This window comes from Conger conger, chromosome 16 (genome assembly GCF_963514075.1).
Source record: "Conger conger chromosome 16, fConCon1.1, whole genome shotgun sequence".
Taxonomy (NCBI): Eukaryota; Metazoa; Chordata; class Actinopteri; order Anguilliformes; family Congridae; genus Conger; species Conger conger.
Window position 1 is genome coordinate 35,085,005 of NC_083775.1, and position 24,514 is coordinate 35,109,518.

Genomic DNA, 24,514 nt, shown 5'->3' on the forward strand with positions numbered 1-24,514 from the left:
GCTTGTATCATCATGAGTTACATCATTAATAAAGATTAGTGAGCCCACTCCAGAAGCTGCCATGCAAGCCCAAGCCAAGACACTTCCTCCACCGTGCTTCACAGATGAGTTTGTATGTTCTTGATCATGAGCAGATCCCTTCTTTCTGCACAAACTTCCCCCTTTCCATCACTTTGGTAGATATTAATCTTGGTGTGATCAGTCCATAAAACCTTGTTCCAGAACTATTCTGGCTCATCTCTGTACTTCTTTGTAAATTGTAATCTCGCCGTCCAATTCTCAATACTGATGAGTGGTTTGCATCTAGCCTCTATATTGCTGCTCTATAAGTCTTCTTTGAACAGTTGATTGAGATACCTTCACCTCTGCCCTGTGGAGATTGTTTGTGATGTCACTGACTGAGGTTTTGGTGTTTTTCTTCACAGCTCTCACAATGTTTCTGTCATCAACTGCTGTTGTGTTCCTTGGTCGACCTGTTCGATATCTGTTGCTCAGTAAGCCAGCGGTTTCTTTCTTTTTCAGGACATTCCGAGTTGTTGTACAAGCTATCCACAATGGCTCTTTTCTAAGCTTCAAAATGGCTTGCTTTTCTCCCAAAGACAGCTCTCTTCATATTGGTTTATCTTTTCTAACACAAATACAGTCTTAAAACCCAAGGGTAGACATTCAAAACAATTTATTGTTTAACCAATCAATCCAACAGGACAATCTGGGCAACACCTGTCAGTCACATGTACTTTTGCTCACAAAAAAATTGGGTGGTCTGATACAAAAGGTGATATGAGAAGTTGTTTAACAAATCTAGATAAATATACCAGGAAATAAAAGCTGAAATTTGGATCTGTCATCTCATCACATCTTTTGACCCAATTCTCTTCAGTTTATAGCAAAACGAAGGAATTGGCCTTGCTCTCCCAATACTTTTGGAGGGGACTGTATATGGTGTGTATGAGCTGCAATACAACTCACAGTAGAACAAATCTCTGGATAGCAGACCAATATGGTGACTATGGGTAACATAGTGGTTAAATAGCAGCATAGCACAACTGGCAATTCTAAAATATGACAAAATGTGAGGGGCAAGAATTAAATCTGAACAAGAAGCAAATTTCATAACTACCAATATACTAAAATATCTGTGCTGATACACCTTGATAGAGATCAGGCTGAGCATTCAAGCTGATCAATTTAATTTCCTGTCTCTAGAGGCTTTCTGCAAATGCAAACATTTCACTGAGAATATTTTATTTTTCTGATTAATTTCCTGCCCTGCGATGGACTGGCGACCTGTCCAGGGTGTATTCCTGCCTTTCGCCCAATGTATACTGGGATAGGCTCCAGCCCCCCTGCGACCCTGTTCAGGATAAGCGGGTTCAGATAATGGATGGATGGATGGATGATTAATTTCCTTAGTTTTCACACTGGGAGGTTCAATACTTGGTTGGTCATCTTACATATGCATTGAAAACAAAACCTATGAACCAATCATATTTCAAGATCTGTCCTGCCCATTTTATAATTGTAAATGTTTCTGAAGGAATTATGCTTTTATACAGTTTTTATTTGATTACCCAAAAAAAAACAAATCAAGCTAGGTTTTAAATCAGCTGGAAGCTGGTTGACCAGTTCAACCACTCAACAGGGTTTGATCAGCTCTGACCAGTTTGAAATAGCTGGTAGTTGGTCATTTCAAACTGGTCATTGTTGGATTTTACACCAGGGTAGTCTTGAAAAAATTTGTTTACTGAATTCCAAGAGAAGACTGCTCAAGATTCTTATCAGCCTATGAAGACAAATGAAAAAATGATACCCCATTTCAAAATGTAGGAAGTGGGCGATCATTCAATTCCATGATACAGCATAAAGGGTATTGTTTTGACGAGATGAGGAGAGTCATGTCGTTCCTCTACTGAACTTATTTTGCAATGGGTCCTGATTTCCTTGTTCATTTGCCTGGCTTAAAGAATCTATTTGGCGCATTAGCTAAAGAAAAGCCCTTTCTCCCCATGTCTTATGCGATACATGGATGGCGTCTACTGGGGAAAAATGGTATTTTTCCTTTCATAGATGATAAATTCTCTGTCGAGTTCTCAAACAAAGGTTTATAGCACAGGCTATATAACGTTGTATGATTGGACAATCTTGGAGAATTAAGGTACTCTCCAAATAGCTCATTTCATTCAATTTCAATGATAATTCCACAACCCTAGGCCTGTCTGAAACACATTTCTTCAGTCAAATCTTAGGCTAAGGAGACCCTTTGGCTGCCATCAACTTGATATTTACATATTAAATCTTGCTAACAAGATGTGTTATGTGAAATAGGCTATACAATATCAGCCAGTCAGCTAGCTAGCTAGGTAGCAAGTTAGATCACAAACTACATTGAAAAGCTAAGTGAGTTAACTACATTAACATTAAAATTCAATTTTCCACATAGCTAGTAAACTCAAGGCACTTAGTCAGTGTTCATGCCTTAGCTAGTAAACTAGCTGGCAATTTAGCGTAGCTTGGTTATGGCTAGCTTGGTAAAACAAATAGGGTTGCCACAGGTTCTGGATTTCCCAGGATTGTTCTCTATTTTGAGTGACTGCCCCGGAAAATGTCCTTTCCCAGGACACAAATTTTTGTCAGAGTTCCAAATATAACTGGATTCTTCAACTACTATTCAGTTTTTTTTCTCTTTACGTTTAGACATCCAATCCTGTGTCTGTAGACAGGTAAAAATGTGTAAAACACAGTGACGATGGGCCATATGTCTATACTTCTTTTTAATTGGTAGCAGAAATACGAAAGTTTACCTTATCACCTAGCAACTGCTGCACAGGCTGTTAGTCTGGCGCATGCATTCACTTCAACGACCCCACCATGGGAAAGTTCAGCTAGAGACTAGCCGAGAGGTAATCACCTAATTCTTCTGATTTTAGATTTATTTTGTCAGTTTTATAAAATGGGGGGAGAGACGTACGAGGAAGATGAGAACAAAATCAGACAAGCAACCAGCAGCAGCAAAAAAAACCTGATATACAACATACAACTCCTAAAACTGTTAACACAGTATATTTGCAAATATGGTTTAACGCCTTGCATCACGCGTCAAATGTCCCGGTTTTTCACAAATCAATTTTGACAACCCTAAAAACAAATGGCCAGCTAGCTAGGACTAAGACGGTAATGGAAGTCGAATAAATGTCTAAACGACTTGCTATACAGAACTGTGGCAGAGACTGCAGTTTCACCAAAGAGCTCTGGTTTCACATTTGCTTCACTGGAACGACTGGATCCAAGTCTGACACAGACTGTTTGAGTGAGTCAGTACGTGACAGAGGTTTGTAGGCCTTTCCTCCCGTACTGGACCAACCCCAGCATCGGTGTGCACGGTCAAAACGCTCTCTCTGCGTCCCGCAGGTGATGCATCTATTTTTGACATTATTTGGTGGCCTGAAACGGGGGAGGCAGCGGGTGTGAAATGAATGTCGAGCAGGGACTCGCTCAGCTCCCAGCATGCATTGCTCCTCAGATGGGTGCCAGCTGGTGCTGGATGTTCCCTCTTGTTCAACAGCTCATCAAATACCTCCAGGCACCCACTGAAAACAACCCTCTCCCCTTTCACTGGCATGCTAAAAATATGAACAGGCAAAACTTTATTAAGCTCAGGCAGTCGCTTTAGGCCACAGACTTTATTACGGCTGGGAAGAGTTTGATTGATGTCTCTTTTTTATCAGAGTTTGATTGATGTCTCCTGTTATGATAGCCTCATTACTTTCCTCGTGTTCTTTCTAAGCATCTTTTGTTTTAATATTATTGTATTTTTTCCCAAATTGTAAACACAGTGTCTTATGTTAAAGGTACAGAATAACTGTCTATAGTGTTACACTTTTGCAAAGGGATCTTTATTAATAGATTCACTAATAATTAAAAGCCATCTATACAGTGCCATGAAAGAGTATTTTTCCCCTTCCTGATTTCCTCTATTATTGCATATTTGTCACACTGATTCGTTTCTGATGTTTAGATAAAATGTAATATTAGACAAATGGAAACCGAGTAAACACAAAACACATTTTAAAAATTTCATTTATTTAATGTAAAAAGTTATTAAATAAACACCCATATCACCCATGTGAAAAAGTAATTTCCCTTTAGTTATTCAATCAACCAATTAACCAAATTGACATGATCATTAAATTCAGCTAATTCAACACGGCCAGGCTTGACTGCAGCCAGCCCCGTCTAAACCTCACTCATATGGAACCTTACCATCAGAGTGTTGAAGAGTTGTTGAAATACTGTGAATCAGTCTGGAAAGGGTTACATTGGACAGATGAGTTAAATGTGGACAACGGGGGTCAATGGTGTCAATGGTGGTGGTCATGTGATGGTGGGGGGATGCTTGCCATTATTGAACGAACCATGAATTATGCTCTGTACCATAACATTCTTAAAGAAAATGGGGGTTGAAGCTGAAGTGTAATTGGGTTATGCAACAAGACATCTGTGAAATTCATCTGTGAAAGGCTGAAAAGAAACAAATTCAAGGTTTTGGAGTGTCCTTGGCAAAGTCCTGACTTGAATCCAATAGAGATGCTCTGGCAGAATCTCAAACAAGCAGTTCATGCTGAAAAACCTACCAATACGAAAGACTGATATCAAATTATGTGAAATACTTGGTGCAACCATGGGGCATTACCTTTTTACATGGGTAATATTGGCGTTTGATCTTTTTTTAAAATTAAATAAATTAAATAATTGTGTTTTGTGTTTACTCTGGTTCCCTTTGTCTAATATTACATTTTTTGAAACCATTCAAAGTGACGAATAATGTGCAAATACTCTTTCATGGCACTGAAAGTGAATAAAATATTTGAAATAACAGACAGGATCACATGAGGACAGATTAAATTAATGTGCAAGGTTATTTTCAGGTTGGATGCATGCTATCTGGAACATTGCTCTCTATTCACTGAGACTGAAAGTTCTGTTTCTTTGCTCAGCTCTTTTTTGCCTCGGCGATTTACCACCATTTAGGTTTTATTTTAACTGAAACTGACTGACTTTGCTATTTTTGTCATTATCAGAGCCGGCTAGACCCAGGGGTTGTATTATTGTTCACATTTGTTAAACACACAGACCTCTTGTGCTGCACATGTAACATGTAACATGAAAGCTTGCCTTTCTTCTTACCTGTATTGTGACTACCAAAGAGAGAGGTGAAGACTAAGCATAAAACATATCTTATTGTCACATATTAGTTGATACTGTAAAGTACAAAACTGCTGAAATGTAAGATTAATGTTCTTCATGACGTCTTGCCCACTCAAACTAAAAAGCCAAACTATCCTACGCTATGAGCTGAATATAGCCTAAGCTATGAGCCCATTATGCCTAACATGGAATTGCTGGACTTGCTGTAGTGCAGGAACGCATACGGTTATCAAGAGGGAGGTGGTTGCAGAAAGCGTATGTTCAGGTTTTATTTTAATGTTGGGAAAGGGTTAGGCTTCACTGTTGCCCAAATTAGCCATTCTAACTTCATAGCACAACATCAGATATTTCAAAATCACACATGCACACTCGCGCAGGGATAAGATCAATCCCACATCATCACACATGCAGATCAATCCCACATTATCACACATGCACACTCATGCTGTAATAAGATCAATCACACATGCAGAATCGGGCTGTGATAAGATCAATCACACATCATCACACATGCACACTCATGCTGTAATAAGATCAATCCCACATCATCACACATGCACACTCATGCTGTAATAAGATCAATCACACATGCAGAATCGGGCTGTGATAAGATCAATCCCACATCATCACACATGCACACTCATGATGTGATAAGATCAATCCCACATCATCACACATGCACACTCATGCTGTAATAAGATCAATCACACATGCAGAATCGGGCTGTGATAAGATCAATCCCACATCATCACACATGCACACTCATGCTGTAATAAGATCAATCACACATCATCACACATGCACACTCATGCTGTAATAAGATCAATCACACATGCAGAATCGGGCTGTGATAAGATCAATCCCACATTATCACACATGCACACTCATGCTGTAATAAGATCAATCCCACATCATCACACATGCACACTCATGCTGTAATAAGATCAATCCCACATCATCACACATGCAGATCAATCCCACATTATCACACATGCACACTCATGCTGTAATAAGATCAATCCCACATTTTCACACATGCACTCTCATGATGTAATATATCTTGCTACCAAAATAGTGGATACATACAGGTTAGTTATTTGAAGGTGGAATGGAGACCTGTATAAAAACAGAACAGCAATCCATATTACACAAGACATGAACAGTATTTCAACTGCATGCACATAATAATAATAGCGGGGGTTTTTTGTTATAAAGTGAATATTTGGTTATTATGTCTAATGTGTATATTGTAATTAAGATTTTAAATGAGCTTTTTTAACCCTTCTTCCACATGTACCTTTCCACCAACAGGGAACGCCGAAGTGCTCTTCTGATGGGTAGATGAAACCGCAATATTCACCTCTAATGAATCCTTTGTTTGCAGGCACTATTAACTCTTAATACCAGTTTACCATGTATAATGTACATACATCATAGCCTACCATATACACTCACCAAGCACTTTATTTATTTAGAACATTTTTATTTTATTACACCTACTTATAGATGCAATTATCACATATACAGTGGGTCCACAGTGGGCCACAAGTATTGGCACAAAAAGTGTTAAAAAATAAAGAAATAATAGCTATTGACAGAAGCTTTGTTTTCCACATGCGTAAAGTAGTGAGCTTTATGAATTATTCAATGGAATCATAAAAAAAATATATTTCCTCAAAAACAGGTTCCACAATTATTGGCACCCCTAGTTTAATACTTTGTGCAAGCACCCCTGGCAAAGATGACAGCCATGTGTCCTTTACTATAATGTGTGATAAGGTTAGAGAACATATATGGAGGGATTTTTGACCATTCCTCCTTGCAGAACTTTTCAGAATCATTAATAACCTTGGGATACCCCCCCTCTTCAGTTCAGACCACAGGTTTTTCCATGGGATTCATGCCTGGAAACTGAGATTTTTACTTAACCATTTCTGTGTGGATCTGGATATATGTTTGGAGTCATTGTCCTGCGATATTGTTCCTTTAGAGTGAGATCAAAATAAACAAAATGAATGGACAATGATCTATGTTTTATGTTCAAACATATGGGAAAACAATATACTTTTATGTTAATACATTTACTCTCATGTTTCAATGCTTTTTATTTAGTAATAAAAAAAATTCTGAAACCACATTTATTATTGACACCCCTAACAATTGTTGTGAATAAAATAAAAAAAAGTGAAATTTAAATAAAGTGTCCAGTGGCCAAAATGCACAATAGTGTCTCATTCTAAAAATGTGGTAACTCAGAGAAACTTTTATAGAGTTTCCATTGTTTACTTGAAATTTTCTGGAGTAATTATCATTGTTGTCCGTTTCGCCATTGTATAGTTCTCCAAAAGTACTTCTATTATTTACGTTTTGTATCGGCTCTCTCGAACACGATGAGCCCAAGTACGTCTCTGACCAGTGTTTGTAACGTAGTTGTAGAGAAAATTCTGTATAACTTCAGCTCATCAAGGAATCGACTACGGGCATGTCATTGAAGTGAAGACAAAAAAGCATTTTAGCTAATGACATTACATTTCCAACAGTGTATAATTTCATAGGCTAGCATAAAACAACACTGCATTTTTTCACCTGCGTAACGAAACTTTAGCATTTTCAAAACACACGCCGTCTATTGAGCTTCTGCAAAACAGCTCTTGAGATTTTATGCCGAAAAAGGTTGGTGCTTTACAACAAAAAAAAAGGTATTTTGCATTGTCTACATCTACATCTACTTCCTTCGGAGGAGTTCCAATTAATCTCTCATCTGAGTGAATATTTCTGAGGGTGCCTGCAAACACCTTGGACAACACAATAGAGGGCCTTTTCACGTAACACGACCCAATTTTATATCAGTGAGAATCTAAATACATTCTGAACATATTTTATTATTATTCAGTATTCTTAAAATAAGGAGCCAGCCTGCTTTTCTATAATAAATAGCATGTGAAATGATGGAATGTGTGTGACTTGTTGTTGGGGGTTGGGTATCAGCATCAATCAGTGGACCTCAATGAATGAATTAATATACAAGATGCTATTATTGTGATTATTGTACTTATTTTTTATTATCTTCTCAACCTGTTGCTGTCTGAAGATGGTGGGAAGGAGAAGTTTTCAAGATAAAAAGAGTTGCATAGTTTAGTAAGCAAAATGAAGTCTCTTACACTACATAAGACCCATAATTTAGTTTCTATGTTTCCTTTTGGAGTCTCCAAATGTCCTCTTTAGAAAACTGCCTAGACAATCACTGGATACAATAATCTGTATCCAGTCAAAACCAGAAAATCTTTTCAGTGAGTAGAAAAGGCTTCCACTTTCACTGTGTTTGAGCTTCTGTAACTTTGTTTTAGTAATATTTTGAGTAATTCAAACCCCAAAGGGTTACCTTTCCAAAGAGAACAGGATTATGACTGTAGGCAAAAGAGTTCAAGAATAGTAACCATTTTATTTTCGGTCATGTCATTTTTAAGCCTGTGTCAAGAAAAAGGGCGATACTTAAAGGGTTAAATACCGTTTGTATAAACTAGTTTTTTGGTTGGGTTTTTTCTGACTTACCCAGACTTAGACAAGCGGTTTGATTTCATTTTTGTTTCTGTGCATTTACTGGCTTGGTTTCCATGTTAGCATAACCTTTTAGCTTAACATAAAGACTTGAAGCCTATAGGAGTCAGTAGCCTACCTCTTTAAAAGTGAAGAAATACACCTTATACGTACAGGAACTCCAAAGTGGTCTTATTTTCACAAGGTATCATGTGTATCACACATGTATCCTTCCGACTTCCGCTGGTTGAGCGGTATTTAGAACGTTTAGAGATTTCTACAGGGATAGACCAACTGCACGTATAGCAATACTCAACACTATATAAATTAATAAATGCCATTTGTTCTCTTCAACGCTCAGAGAAAACGGTTGGTGGTAAAATAGCAGGAGTGAATGCGCACAGCTCTGTGGCCAAGGACCCTAACTGATAATTCAGCAGTCCTGGCCAGATAGTGCAGATGGGCCCCTTCCTATGGGGATTATCAGGTGTCTTCAGCAGTAGGTGTCGTTGTGTGGGATGTGTGGGGTTGCTATAGGGACAGGTCATTACGCGGTTCAGTGAACTTATCATGACTACGCTCAACTCCAGGCGAAGCTCAAATCAGCGAGAAAGGAACTTCTACACAGCCAGAGACTTCTATGCGCTAATTAGTCTTTGTACCTGCTCTAAATCAGTCAAACAGCGCAGGTGCAGAATAAGTCATTTGCCAGTTTTCAGGCCCACGGGAGGCCCGTTTTCATTCTTTTCAGTTACTGCTCACTCCCAGTTGGTGGCAAGCACTTCTGTCGTAAAGAAGACAGTAACTACACTGCTTAAATAAACATCGAACATTACGGTCAGAATATTCAGTAAAGCAATGTCCATGTCCTATGGCTTATCACAAAATCACTCATTTGAACTTGGGCTCTATGATTAACTGACTTTGATAGGTACTGGCCATTTAGCTCGTGGTGTTGTCTAGGTTGGGCTGCATTTGGAGGCTGTGATTCATTTAAACTTTATCTGCCTGCTAGAATGTTATAAAATGTAATGTTGTGTGTCATACAGTAGAATTCCTAGATAAACCCAGTGGCTAAAAATCAACAGCACCAATAAGTCAGCCACACAAATTATGACTTTAAAGAATGTCTCTAAGGGTCCTCTTAAATGATGCACCAGATGCTTACTGGAGGAAGTAAAGCAGCCATTTTAGCTGCAGTACTTCCTGTGCAGGTGTGACTGGCACTCCAGAGGCCCAAGAACACACCTAGCTAGTCCAAACAGGTGTGAACAGCAATAAAAACAAATAAATTCAGTGATGTACCAGACAATACAGGGGCCACATGGATCTCAGTGAAAGTGGCTTCCATTCAATGAAATGTTTACTTTTACTTACTTACTGCTTACTGTCTCTCTTTTGCCCTGAAAAATGAGAATTGCCAATCCTATCGAATTTATGCCACTCCTTAAGCACCCAGCTGAAAAAAAACTGTTATGTTTTGAAACAGCTGGTAACTGGTTCACCAGTTCAGACCAGCTCCCAGCTTGACATGGTTTAGCCAGCTCAAATTATGTTTTGAAACAGCTGGCAGACCAGCTACCAGCTCAGACAAGCTACCAGCACTAGCTGGGTGACCAGCTCATACCCAGCAAGACCATCTTATGACCAGCTTGACCAGCTCAAGGATTTTTACAGCAATGCAAAATCTAAAGTAACCCCAGATGGGTCAAACATATGACAGGGGTGAGATTGTGAGCTGCTGCTGATTCAACAGCCGATGGGTCAGGTGGATTCCCTGCTCCAAAGTAGGAAACAAAGCTAGGGGTTTGGGGAGTATTAGAGGGTATTAAAGGGGCTTTCAGACTTCCACTTCCCGAAGGGATTGGGCTGGCCACTACGGTTTTCCCACTGACATCCGGCCTTTAGCGTAGTAGCATAGTGGTTAAGGTACATGACTGGGACCTACACGGTTGGTGGTTCGATCCCCGGTGTAGCCACAATAATAGGCGCACAGCCATTGGGTCCTTGAGCAAGGCCCTAAACCCTGTATCGCTCCAGGGGAGGACTGTCTCCGGCTTAGTCTAATCAACTGTACGTCGCTCTGGATAAGAGCGTCTGCCAAATGCCAATCATGTAACGTAATGTTACATCCAGTATCAACAATGCAAAGGAAATTACATCACAAAGGCAGGTGTCACGGGACTTCCCCAGGTCCCCAGTACTTCCCGTTCCCTCAGAGCATTTGGTCATGAACTTCTTAGAAGTTCTCAGAAAAGTCATTTGGGGCAAATAAAGAAAGACTGTCTGAAAGCACAGGAGCTGGAAACCTGCCAGAGAACTGGATATTTAGGCCAGACCTCCCTCTCATTCGCCCCAGGAGTTCAAGTCCCCGTCACCCCTCATCGCCAAATTGTCAGTTTACATGACAGGTGAAGCTAAAGCGACTCCTTTCAAGGACAAAGCAAACCACCAACATTTAGTTTTATATCAGGTGCTTAAGAGTGAAACAGAATTGACTGTGCAGCAGTGAACTGAATGGGGTTAATGCAGAGGATTACCCGAGGTGTCATTCACCAACAAATGGGAATTGACCAGTCTGAAAGCTGGATGAGCTTCAGCGAAATGCTCTTTTCCTACAATCTACCTCTTTTGACTCAAAGATAGACACACAGTATAGTGGCTTCCCATATCAGCTTGATCTTGCACTCAAAGATATGACCAAAATCTGACCTTAAATGTAGGCAATATTAATCTAAGCAAAATGATCAAGAAATACTCTAAATACTTTGCTGTATATCCTGTATACGCTAAATTATATGAGTTACTTAAGAACAAATCTGGTTCTTGCATGAGGCCCATTGTTTTGCTGTAGGATGAAGCACTGTCCAATGAGTTTGCTGGCATTTGCTTAAACCTGAGCAGATGAGATGCTTTAGTACACTTCAGAACTCAGCCTGCTGCTATAAGTAGCATTAAACATAATCAGCCCAGTAAGGTGTTGGAGCTTACACATACCTCCATAAGTCTTGGGACAAACACATATTTCTTCTTGGCTCAGAGCTCTTTGGCTCTGTACTTCAAATTTTTAGATTATTTTTGCCCAGTCTCTGACTGTTTTCTTTCTCTTATTTCTCAGCATCATAATGGCTTCCTTGACTTTCACTGGCACAACTCTGATTCTTATGTCGACAACCGCCAATAACAGACTGCAGAGGCAAACAAAAGCCTAGAATTTAGATAAGATGCTGAGAGCTCTCTTATACCTGCTCTAAGGTAGCAGTTGAACGCCTGTGAAGCCATCTGTCCCAAATATTATGGCATTGTTGATGAAAGAACCAAATCAATAAAAAACACATCCCAAGACTTATGGAGCTGACTATATATCACTAAATATCATCTTCTTAGTGCCACAGCGAAATTCTCCAAAAGACAACTGTTGTATTCCCCTCATGAAACGGTCAAACGGGTTCGAAAAGATGACCGGGGGAACATCGGTGCACCCCGTGGCTGCCCACTCATTCTACCAAAGGAGAGACCAACAGAAAAGTCTACCCAAAGCAAAGGGAGAAGAATGGAGTCACAGAAACAAATGGAGGAAGTAAACCAAGGTTGGGTGATGGCATCATCCCCCCATATCCCAAAACAAAGAACCAACCAAATACCACTAAAATACCAGGAGATCGCTGAAGACGCTGCCTCTCCAAAACCAGGATAAACCCTGCAGTCAACCCCATTTTATCCCAACTGGGCAGCAAACTCAGGTGTTGTCAATGACTTCTAACGAGGTGGTTGACCACAATGTCCAAATGAAAACAAAGCTAAAAGAAACGGACAGAAGATCCATGCCAACCGTAACACAACCTACATAATACCTTATAATGGTGTCCCTTATGATCCATGATATACCGTATAGCATAGTAACTTTTGAAAGTGGCATTGTGCAGGCAATATACACTCAGTGAGTACCTTATTATGTATTTATTAGAGTAATTTTTTAGACTTATTTTAGACTTCTGCTGCTGTGACCTATCCACTTAGAGGTTTGACACTTATCATTTGCATTACGGTCAACTTCCTGTCAGCTTCGACCAATCAAGCCAGGATTGCTAACATTGTCTTCCCCTAACTATGATTTCTCAGTATAGTGCTAGCTGTGTGCTAGCGGGTACTAAGGTAAAACAGCCTGCGTGCGATAAACGGTGTAATCAGAGTCTCCCAGTTTTTATAGGCTTCTTTAACCTGTGCTTATTCCCGCGGAAGACTGGAAGAGGGGCGAAAAACTGCAAAACGTGTTGCCGAGGTAACGCTGCTTGATGCAACAAGGAGTAAGAAATCTCTATTAAACATCCGCATGCATTAATCAAGCCTTCTGAGGGGTGTGCTCTCCGGCACAAAGAAAAGCTGTTAACGCGGCTTACAGCTAAATGATTTGCTGCTAAATGGTTTAAGAAAGTGGCAATTAGACCGACCTTAATGGACTGGGGATTAGGTCTGTGTGCCCACAAGGGCAGGGAACCAGTAGCTTGAAGAGAAAAATGATCATTTGAAAAAAATGGGGAGGGGGGGGGGGGAGAAAAAAACACTGTACTTTTTTGCATGTTTTGTCTACTTCTTTATTTAGGGTTTGTTTCCTGCCTTAATTCCATTCTGTGATCGAGCAACAAACCATCTAATGACATCCATTACAGACCAAGAAAGAACAGATCACCATGATTACAACTCAAATCCGGGTGACTTTAAAATCTAAAATAAAGTGGAAAGTAAAGCCAAAAAGAAACAGTGTGAAGTTCACCTTTTGCTGTCCCCAGAGCAGATTGTCTCTGCAAAGTCTGTGATGATGCAGGGAACAGGGATGGCGGGGTCAGTGATGATGCAGGGATGACAGGGTCAGTGATGATGCAGGGATGACAGGGTCAGTGATGATGCAGGGTCAGTGATGATGCAGGGATGGCAGGGTCAGTGATGATGCAGGGTCAGTGATGATGCAGGGATGGCGGGGTCAGTGATGATGCAGGGATGACAGGGTCAGTGATGATGCAGGGTCAGTGATGATGCAGGGATGGCAGGGTCAGTGATGATGCAGGGTCAGTGATGATGCAGGGATGGCGGGGTCAGTGATGATGCAGGGATGGCAGGGTCAGTGATGATGCAGGGATGGCAGGGTCAGTGATGATGCAGGGTCAGTGATGATGCAGGGATGGCGGGGTCAGTGATGATGCAGGGATGGCAGGGTCAGTGATGATGCAGGGATGGCGGGGTCAGTGATGATGCAGGGATGGCAGGGTCAGTGATGATGCAGGGTCAGTGATGATGCAGGGATGGCAGGGCCTGTGATGATGCAGCAAATGCAGTCATCTGTGATGTTTGAGCCAGTAATGGAGCTGGAGCAAACACACCTGCCATGGCGACACATTCAACAGAACGGCACCATGACACAGCTGAACACTGTCCCAGCTCTGGGCAATGCTGCGATTTGTGAACAAATCGAGAGACAAAAATGACAGTGCCATTTGCTAGTTATGATTTTTGTATACCACAAGACTGAAAACAAACACGTACACACATCTAAGATGCGTGGGAAAACTGCAAGAAATGTCCAGGAAATAAAATGCTTCTGATAAACTCTGTGTCAGTGGGTCTGTGTGTGCTCACCAGTGCGTCTGTCTGTGCTTGTCAGTGTGAGCCTGTCAGTGTGTTTGTGTGTGCCTGTCAGTGGGTCTGAATTCTGGAAAGTTATAGAAATTATTGCACTAAATGCACAGCAATACTACTGCACTAAATAGTACAATATCAAGACAAGTCGTCATTTATTAAAAGTGCAATTCACAGAGGTTTCAACAAACCGTACATTTAATGTTCATGTGTGTTTTGCCATTTATGGATGTGATGGGTTTTTTTTGTGATGAACTTGTTGAAGAACCTATGCACTTGTAATTCGCTTCGGATTAAAAGCATCTGCGAAATGACAGCAAAATGTAAAAGCTGCCAGTGAACATACAAGCACACACAAACCAGTGCTTATATACCCCCTACCACCCCATGGAGCCTACATGGGCAGAGTGTGCAGTCTCTCTGTTTTAGTCCTCAGCAGACACAGAGGGTACTGTGTTCTCAAATTACACAAGGATCACTTATTCTTCCACCCACTCATTGTTTGTTTTGTATTTTACACCCCATCAACCAATTCAACCAGTCACATTTGGAAGTGATATTAAACAGGACAACGCGCTCCCCCATGCAGCGTTGTGGTTTTTTAGGGGTTTGGGTTAAATGACTGAAACATCAAAGAACGAGAGTCTGCTTCCGGCATTATTATTTCAGAAATCTTACGTCTGTGTTTTCCGTTTCAAAAGCCATTTGTAGCAGACCAAAAATACTCATATGATAACATGCCAGATGGGGATTTCAGAAACCTGTTGATCAACAGACACTGACTGTACCAACCTTTTTCTGCTGAATATTTTTGGAAGAACTGAGACATGCAGTGATGTACAGGACATTCTGTTTCTTACTTGTTAAACATAAGAGCAGTATGGGGTTGGCAGGTCAGCACATGAAACGCATTCAAACAAAAGGAGCAACCTTGCTTTCACACCAATCAACCAGCAGGGAATGTGTAGCTCTAAAGCGTTCTTCCAAAATCATCAAAACTCGACAAAATTCGTATTTCCTGCACACACGATCTGCTATATTGCCATGTTTCTGACTGAATCAGAGCCTGATGATTGATTTGAATAATCTTTTCTCCTACAGGCTTGTTGGAAGGCTGCGCAGATACCGCCTTGCACAAGGGTCCCGGCCGCAAGCGTATCCCCAGCACAGCGAGCGGCTCCTTCCGTCACCGTCCATGGGCTCATCGGCGCCCCCTGGGAGCTCAATGCCGCACGACGCCCTGGCCCCCAGCCGCCCGGGCCCCTGCGAGTGATGAGCGTGGGCGGGGTCGGCCGCTACAGCGTCGTCTCGTCGGAGGAAGGGGGCCCGCGCGTCACCACCATGCCCGGGGTCAACGGCTTCGGCAACGGCAAGATCCACACCCGGCAGAAGTGCCGCAACCGCTTCGTCCGGAAGAACGGCCAGTGCAATGTCCACTTCTCCCACATGGACGACAAGTCCCAGCGCTACCTCTCGGACATGTTCACCACCTGCGTGGACATCCGCTGGCGCTACATGTTCATCATCTTCACGCTGGCCTTCATCGCGTCCTGGTTGGCCTTTGGCCTGGCCTTCTGGCTCATCGCCCTGGTCCACGGGGACCTGGACAGGCCCGGCGGGGACGAGAACTTCACGCCCTGCGTGATGCAGGTCAACGGCTTTGTGGCGGCCTTTCTCTTCTCCATCGAGACGCAGACCACCATCGGGTACGGCTTCCGCTGCGTCACGGAGGAGTGCCCGCTGGCCGTGTTCATGGTGGTCTTCCAGTCCATTGTGGGCTGCATCATCGACTCCTTCATGATCGGCGCCATCATGGCCAAGATGGCGCGGCCCAAGAAGCGGGCGCAGACCCTGCTCTTCAGCCACAACGCCGTCATCGCCATGCGCGACGGGAAACTGTGCCTCATGTGGCGGGTCGGAAACCTCCGGAAGAGCCACATCGTGGAGGCCCACGTCCGGGCGCAGCTGATCAAGGCCCGGATCACCGAGGAAGGCGAGTACATACCGCTCGACCAAATAGACATTAACGTCGGCTACGACAAGGGCATCGACCGCATCTTCCTGGTTTCGCCCATCACCATCCTCCACGAGATCGACGACGAGAGCCCCCTGTTCGGCATCAGCAAGCAGGACCTGGAAACGTCCGACTTCGAGATCGTGGTCATCTTGGAGGGGATGGTAGAGGCCACGGCGATGACCACGCAGGCGCGCAGCTCGTACCTGTCCAGCGAGATCCTGTGGGGCTACAGGTTCGAGCCGGTCCTCTTCGAAGAGAGGAGCCAGTACAAAGTGGACTACGCCCACTTTCACAAGACCTTCGAGGTGCCCTCCACCCCTCGCTGCAGTGCCAAGGACTTGGTGGAGAACAAGTTCCTGGTCCCCAGCGCCAACTCCTTCTGCTACGAAAACGAACTCGCCTTCATCAACAGGGACGAGGAGGATGAGGAAGGTGGCGAGAGGGTCCGAGACGAAGGTGGCAACAGCCGGCCGGAGCTGGAGAGACTTCAGGTTACTCTACCTCTGGATCAGAGGCCATACCGGAGAGAATCAGAAATATGACCCTGACGTCAGCCTCATTATTAGTCATTTCTTGGTTTATTTTGTTGTTTTATCATGAATACATACAGAACAATGCAAGTGCCATATGAGAATTATGCCTGCTGCAATAGAGTCAAGACAGGCAGTATCTGGGGAGAAACTGAAGTAAGACTAGAAAACAAGGATATCAGAGAGAGATATTCAGAGAGATATCAAGAATGGGCGACAAAGAAAATGGTCAGAAAAAGACCCTTTTATTTTTTCACAAGTCCAGCAGAAAGCTTTATATAATACAATGAACAATGATTTCAGATATTTAAAAAAAAGGGAGAAGGCTGTCTCATATTTAATATGTAAATAGATTTGCTTAGATAAGTTGTTTTGTGTGGAGTATTATTTTAAAGAAATCAAATCAATTTGTTATTCATACACATGTTTGTAGTACACACATGACTGTAGTATTGGCGGTGGTAAGGTACACCAGTCTGCACATACAGAAGTGCTGAATAACCTAAAGCATGGTGGTGGGTGGTGTATTTGTACTGCAGCACTAAGCAGCTAGTGAACCATATAAATCCATAGCCACGTGTCACTGAGCACAACACTGTAGAAAATGTCCCTTAAAGGTACAATAGGTAAGATTTTTGTATTGAAACATTGTTACAAGACCATTGTAAATCCCTTCCTATAATTGAAAAAGGCTCACTGACATGTTGACTCACCCTCTGCCTGTATTTTTAGTCCTAATTCGGGTTTCAAAATATACAGTTGATGGACTGACAGCTTGTACTAAAACATTGTATAGCTGTACAATAATTCAAGCTCACTGGTTGAAAATTGGTTCTGATTACCACAGCCCAATGGTGTATGAACATCAGCGCATTTACAGGGGTGGGATAAACAGTGTTGTGGTTTGATGGTGTTTGTTGCTGCAATTCCTCTCTTGACTGTTGGAAGTCCGAAATGACCTATTGTACCTTTAAGTGGGGTTAAACAGCACATTCAAACTAAGATAGGAGCATATGAATGCTAAAGGTTATGGTCAGAATTATCAAAGATGCAGCAATGAATATCTAATTTGCAATACGATTGCAGGTATATTTCTTCCCATGCTTATTGATGCAGTTCAGCCCTCAGAGTGAAAAATCTATTCTCCGTGCATTTGATGACAAATGAATACAAATCCAGCTCATATAAATCATGTACTCAAGTAGGAACCAGTAGGAAACAGACGCAAGAATGCTGGATGCACTTAATGGTTTTTAAGATTTGTTCAAAAGAACATGAAACAGACTGGAAGAAACCTCTTAAACCTGGGTTTAAGCAAACAGTGCAGCCACTCTCATCCATGCTCACCCAATTTATCTCTTTGTGGGATTTACTTCATACTTGAACTGAAAAACAACAAGAAAGGCACCGGAAGATGATTTCAGTGAGTGATGAGAAGCCAGGACTCACAGCCAAAGTGTTTTTTTTGTGACCGCTGGCTTTTATTAATTCTTAGAGTCAATTTCATTTAAAATCATAAGAGGATTTAAAATTTGCTTAACACATTAGCCCTTTAAATTAACATATACCTCAAGTCAAAACGTGATGTTTTTTCATGACCCCATTTCAATGAATTCAATTGTATACAGTGATATATGTCCATTAAGTATGTATGAATCATATATCAAAGAGTACTTTGCTGTTCTGCCACTAAAATGGCAGGAACGCAAGAAGACAATCCAGTGCTGACACTGATAGTAACTCAATTCATGACGTCTCTATGCACAATCACTATGTGATCAGGAAACATATGCTCTGTGTTGTAACATAGAACTGCATTATAAATCTACTGCTTGTTTGTTCACTAACTGCAGAAAAAATAGCACCTGTAGCAGGACTTAAATGGGATCTTAATCTGAAACAGGTCTGTTTTAAATAGCCTGAAATCACTTCATTACAAAGGGACAAGTTATGTTTCATGCTCCACAACCATAATACAATAACAGCCATCAGATTAGTGCATATCTAAAATAAGGTACAATGAAATATGTAGTGAATAATGTAATTATGTCATAAGTACAGTATGTATAACACTGAGTTTGACCTCTTTAAAAGTAGAAATAAAATTCAAATCGACTGGAAGAGCGAAAGAAAGAGTGCTAATTGTAAAATGACTCCTATCCCGTTCAGAGAGAGTGAATTAAGAAATCCTTAATGTCCAGTGGAAGACCTGGATCAGAGGCCACCCTGCTAAGACGTATCTTACAGATACCCATCGATTAACCAAGGATGCCAGAGGCTAGACTAGCTCAAATGAATACAGTAGCTCGATATCAAAGTTGTCTGGGAGAGTTTTGTATTGGTTGCAAAAAAGGAACTTGAATTCTGGACTTTATTTAAAGGTTGAACCTGTAGGTTGGCTGCTTCTTTTGTTTGGGGAAAATTTTTTTATTTGTTTATAGGTAGCCATCGGTTTCCTTACATTGGTGATATAAAAGCAAGTTGCAGATTTTGACTGGAATTAATGCATGGATTTAGCAATGTTCTTGATAATGTTACACCACCATTAATTGATAAAAAGGCTTTGCCTTCAGGGGTTTAATATGAGATGCAAAGAACAAATATCTGCAAGTAAGGACAAAATCCACATTCTGGTATTTTAGTCTTATATTGAGAGAAATCTTATTTAACTTTTTTGCTAAATAAGATGAAAATATTGCCACTAAGGTAAGACAGTTTTACTCATTTCAAGATTTGAGAAGATTTCCCTTGTCAAGCAAACACTAACTTAAGACAACTTTTTTTTTTCTCTCAAGTAGAAAATACTTGCTTAAGATCTTACATCTTATAACAAGACTACTGTAAAATGCTTGTTGTCGAAAGATCATGAAACAATTCAAGGTACATATAGTCGTATGCAGAAATTTGGGCACTCATGGTCAAAAAGCCTTTTACAACTAATAGCTTGGTGAATAGTAGCAAACCTGACCTCGAAATGGGACAAAGTTAAACATTTCTTCACATCTTAAAGCAAGATTACTTTTTTCTTTTCATTTTTACAGTTCCAAAATAAAAAAAAACAGGAAAAAGGCAAAAGTCCTGTGCAAAAGTTGGGGAACCCTGTCACTTACTACTTTGTAACTCAGGTAACTATAACAGCTTGCAAACTCTTCCTATAGCCAGCTAAGAGACTTTCAATTCTCGCTTTTTCTCCCATTCTTCCTGGCCGAACACCTCTAGCTCAGAAACATTCTTCGGCCTCCTTGCATGTACGGCATTTCAGAAAATATCTCCACAGATTTTCAATAATATTCAAGTCTGGGGACTGTGGTCACTTCAGAAGCTTTTTGTCTTCTGCCATGTAGGTCTTTGTTGTTTAAAGTACGTTGTATTGTTGTCCTGTGAACAGCTTGACCTACGCCTGCTACTTTTGTTTCTGTTTTGCAGTGATGTGTAGGTTTCTTCTGAGCATTTCTCACCAGGTCTCAGGCCATTCTATCAGAACATCTTCCAGACCTTGCCTTGACTTCAACTGTTCCATTTATCTTCCATTTTCTAATAATTTTACTGACAGTGGAAACAGGCAGTTTGAAGTTTTTTTGTAGCCTTCTCCTTATTGGTGGAAATGAACCATCTTCATTCTGACATCCTTGGACTGTTTAGAGGATCCTGTGGTTGTTACCACCAGATGTTACTTCAGAATAAAAAGTTCAACCCTGGATTTATATGACTCATTGAAGCCCTAACGAGTGAATCACCTGAGTCACCTTTTGCACAGGGCCCTTTTATATTTTTATAAACAGTAAAAATAAAAAGCAACCTTGCTTTAAAATGAGCAGAAATGCATCAAGTCTAACTCTGTACCATGTACAGTTCAGGTTTGGTTCTGTTCTCCAAGATATTCATTGTAAAAGGCTTTTAGACCAGAGGTGCCCACATTTCTGCATACAACTGTAGCTATTAAACTGTTACTGTTTATATAAAACCACAGATGGACCACTCCACATATCTCCACAAATCTGTTCTGGAACATCCTCCACAACTTGAACAATTAATCTAAAGTGCAAGTACCCAGAGGAGCAGTATGTTTAAATGAAATTTAACAGATATCAATGTAATGTACTTCACTAGCCCTCTGGAACAGGCCTCAGCTGTGATCTTGTAGAAGCAGCAGCCAGACTAGCTCTTTCAGATTTACACCACAGCATCTGCATTTATACTGCTTCATATGTTCAATTAACAGCTTACAGGGAGCTGGGAGTCTGGCACACCATGTTCCCACTCGGCAGACAGCTCCAGTCACATTATTACCAATTATACCGTTACAGATGCTTTTATGTTCCTTTAATTAAGACTTGGAGCAAAGAACCTTCGTCCATGGCTGTCCAGTACATTAGCAACCCCTGGTTTAGGCATTCAAAAAAAAAATGTAAATAAATTATGAAGGCTCATCTGTGCAACATGGAAGGTTAGCAACAGGGCTATGAGCGCAGTGATTCTGCTGTTGAGTTGTGCCCCTTGAATCCAAGCTGCCACAGTCAGTCTGCAATAACTCTATGGTATAAACACACAGTAGATTATGAGATACTGAGCAATAAGTACCGGACCTTCATTCCATCAATTCCATCACAATATTCTATAATACTCATCTGGTTGATATGTTGCTCGGCCCCTTTAAAGTTCTGTTGTGAATAATGTTTATTTACCACTGCATGGCTGTAGTTACTGTACTGAATCTCTTATGACTGTTTGGACGAGCCCCTCCCGGTCCATGATAGTGAACAGAAAGGTTGTGAACCCAAACAGAACATCCTCACCTCGGAAGCACGGTCACAGCTGTTGGTGTTGGTTTGAGTATTGGCTGGATCTAGCAAGGATGATGCAGTACCTTCCTGACCTGCACATGTATACGGGTGAAGGTTAATCTCCATTATCACTTGAATTCACTTCATTGTTATTCATATGCACACAAAAAAAACAGCTCAATGAGAAAGTCATGAAATTCTCCACCAACCAGCCAGTCAGGGGGTTAGGTGTTTTGTTCAAAGATGGGAACCACACCCAGGACGGGATCGAACTGGCAACTATGCCAGACGACTGCCCTTACCTCCTGAGCCAATGTCACCCCATTTTCAGCACCATATATGGTATATCCCGCTATTAAAAAAAGGAACACTTAAGTAAACATATTAAAGACATTTTAAAGATTTTTAACAGTGTGGGCAGGCAAATGCCAGGGGGCTATCTCGCCAGTATACTCTCCTATCGACCAGCAGCCTCTAAGCTTCTGCTGTCATCTTCTTTTACAACAAAAGTTGTGTGCTACTTACAGTAAGCTTGGCAAGGTATCAGAGTAAAAATACATTTTGACATTTTAACTGTAGTCCAGCAACAGTGCCGCTTGACTAAAATTGCAGAACGTTTGTGAAAGTTATATTGTCGCCTGACATAGACTGTGGTCGTTGTCCTTAGCAGAAAGTATAAACGCACCACAGTTGCCCAGAATATAAACCAAAAGCCACTGTGACCAGCGACATCTATTGCATGTCACCAGTCGCAGCGATGCTCTGTCGCTGGACGATACATTTTTTTGGTAATTCTGTCGAAGTGGAATATTTTGTCTTTAGTAGCCTTTGGCTGGATTTTTATCGCCAGATTTAATTTGTCCTTGCTTTGAATGTAGTTGACTGCTTTGGCCATGATCACGCTGTCATCCGAATCCGTGGTGTGGGTCAACAGGAATCCTCACATGGTGGGAAACCTTTTGGGAAAGCCAAGGAAGCTTCAACGCTTTGCGACAGAGGGATAAATGCTATTTATATCTCCTGTTTGCCCAGGTTATGTGTCCTCAGCTGGTCGACAACAAAGCATAAGTCACCATGAGATCCACATTCACTAATCCTTCATATTCATATTCATCATGTTCAAAGATTGAGAAGCATCCATGGACTGTCTGCCACCCATACATGTATTCTTGTTCATGTAAAGACTTGGATCAAATGTAATCAAGGAAAATTGCAAAGAAGTAAATACTGAGAAAACGATATCCCTCCCAGAATCCCTTACTGTAGATAACGTTGGCCAAATTAGTTTTCGTCATGAACATCAACTGCAATTCAAGTTACCCTTCAGAAACGTGGGGATAAAAGGTGTCTTGTTCCAGGTGAAGAGACCTTTTGTTGCTGCTGAGCTATCCGGAGCTTTGCATTGCCTTCTGAGAAGGCCCTGGTATCCTGTTGTGAAAAACCTTTGTTCTTACTGATGAGACCTCTTCTATTGTTGATGGATCACCTCAAGGAGTAAACATGGAAGCTTCATCAGCTTCTCGTGTTTCAGGGGATCGTAAAACACTGTTGCGCTTTCTATTGAATGCTCTAGAATAAAGTTACATTTCACTTCTTATGATCCCACTATTTCCCACGAAGGAAATGCATTAAATAGTATATGGAAAGCATATGGCACGTAGACTCTCACTCAATATTAAATGAAATATACATCTATTTTTGTAACTGGTTGAATTTATTTGTAAATATTTAAGTATTTGGTTTGGATAAGGTAGGAAAAGAAGCTTGGGATCCTTAAAAGTAAAATATTGCTTGGAAAAATATTCACTGCGATTACTCGGGTTGTAGTAAAAGCCGAGGAAAGCCTAGAACCTTCTTTCATCCTTGTGAAACGAATGGTTTTCTGAGCTATTGTATTCAATGACAAAAAACAGAAAGCAAAGCAGCTATTAAACAGATCAAGATGTGTCTTTTGTCTCAGTTAGGAGTTCCTATATTTTGTTTCACTACAGAAGCTTGTCATTAAAACTGGCACCTCTCTTAAAAGGATGGCCTTCACCTCTGTAGAAGTCTTCCTCCGTGCCCAGATTAAAATAAAAAAAGCTTATACTGGGATGTTTTTGTGTGATTGCTTTATTTTAACAAAAGATGAAATCTTGTATTGAAACCTTCATTGTCACACGAAAATATGCGGAAAAAGCACATGAATGTTTCAAAATATAATTATTTCACAGAAATGTTTGAAGTTCGCTTGTACTTAATACATAGTGCTAATTCAGTTAGTGTTGCCCCTTTATCTTTTTCTATATATTAGCTGGCTTTTTGTTACTCTCACTGTGAAAGGTTTTACCGCCAACCAACCCTACACAAGACAAGCTAGGTATGGTATAATGATATAACAATATTAGGTACGCAGCCTGTAAGTCCAAAAGTTTTCATTTCTATGTTGGAAACTTCAACCACAACTGTGTCAATAAGTATCCTGACAGATAGCAGTATAACGTTGCAGTCAGACCAATGACATTGAATTAGCAAATTTGACTCATAGCATAGCATGGTCATAATGAACTTCATTTTCAAATGATACATAATTTGTTATTTAGCTGACACTTATCCAAAGCCACTTACAGTTGATTAAACTAAGCAGGGGACAATCCCCCCTGGAGCAATGCGAGGTTAAGAGCCTTGCCCAAGGACCCAACAGGTGTACAAATTCTACCCTGGCTACATCCAGATTTGAACCACCAACCTTTGGGGTCTCACTCACTCACTACCCTAGCCAGTAGGCTACAGGCTGCCCCTAACATATCATTATGCTGTAGGTGGGA

The 24,514-nt window shown here is 41.1% G+C and overlaps 1 protein-coding gene across 4 annotated transcripts in view; it reads left to right on the forward strand.

The window, feature by feature from the left end:
• Nucleotides 1-23,801, forward strand: part of LOC133114412 (ATP-sensitive inward rectifier potassium channel 12-like) — a 34,775-nt gene extending 10,974 nt beyond the window's left edge. For 2 of the 4 annotated variants that reach the window (XM_061223760.1, XM_061223761.1), the window contains one exon: nucleotides 15,478-23,801. In XM_061223760.1, coding sequence (XP_061079744.1) covers nucleotides 15,649-16,935 — 1,287 coding nt within the window. In that variant the 5' untranslated portion in view covers nucleotides 15,478-15,648 and the 3' untranslated portion in view covers nucleotides 16,936-23,801. Of the gene's footprint in view, nucleotides 1-425; nucleotides 495-6,516; nucleotides 6,543-15,477 lie in introns of all 4 variants that reach the window. The other 2 variants (XM_061223762.1, XM_061223763.1) reach the window with 2 other exon arrangements.
• The last annotated feature ends 713 nt before the right edge of the window (nucleotides 23,802-24,514 follow it).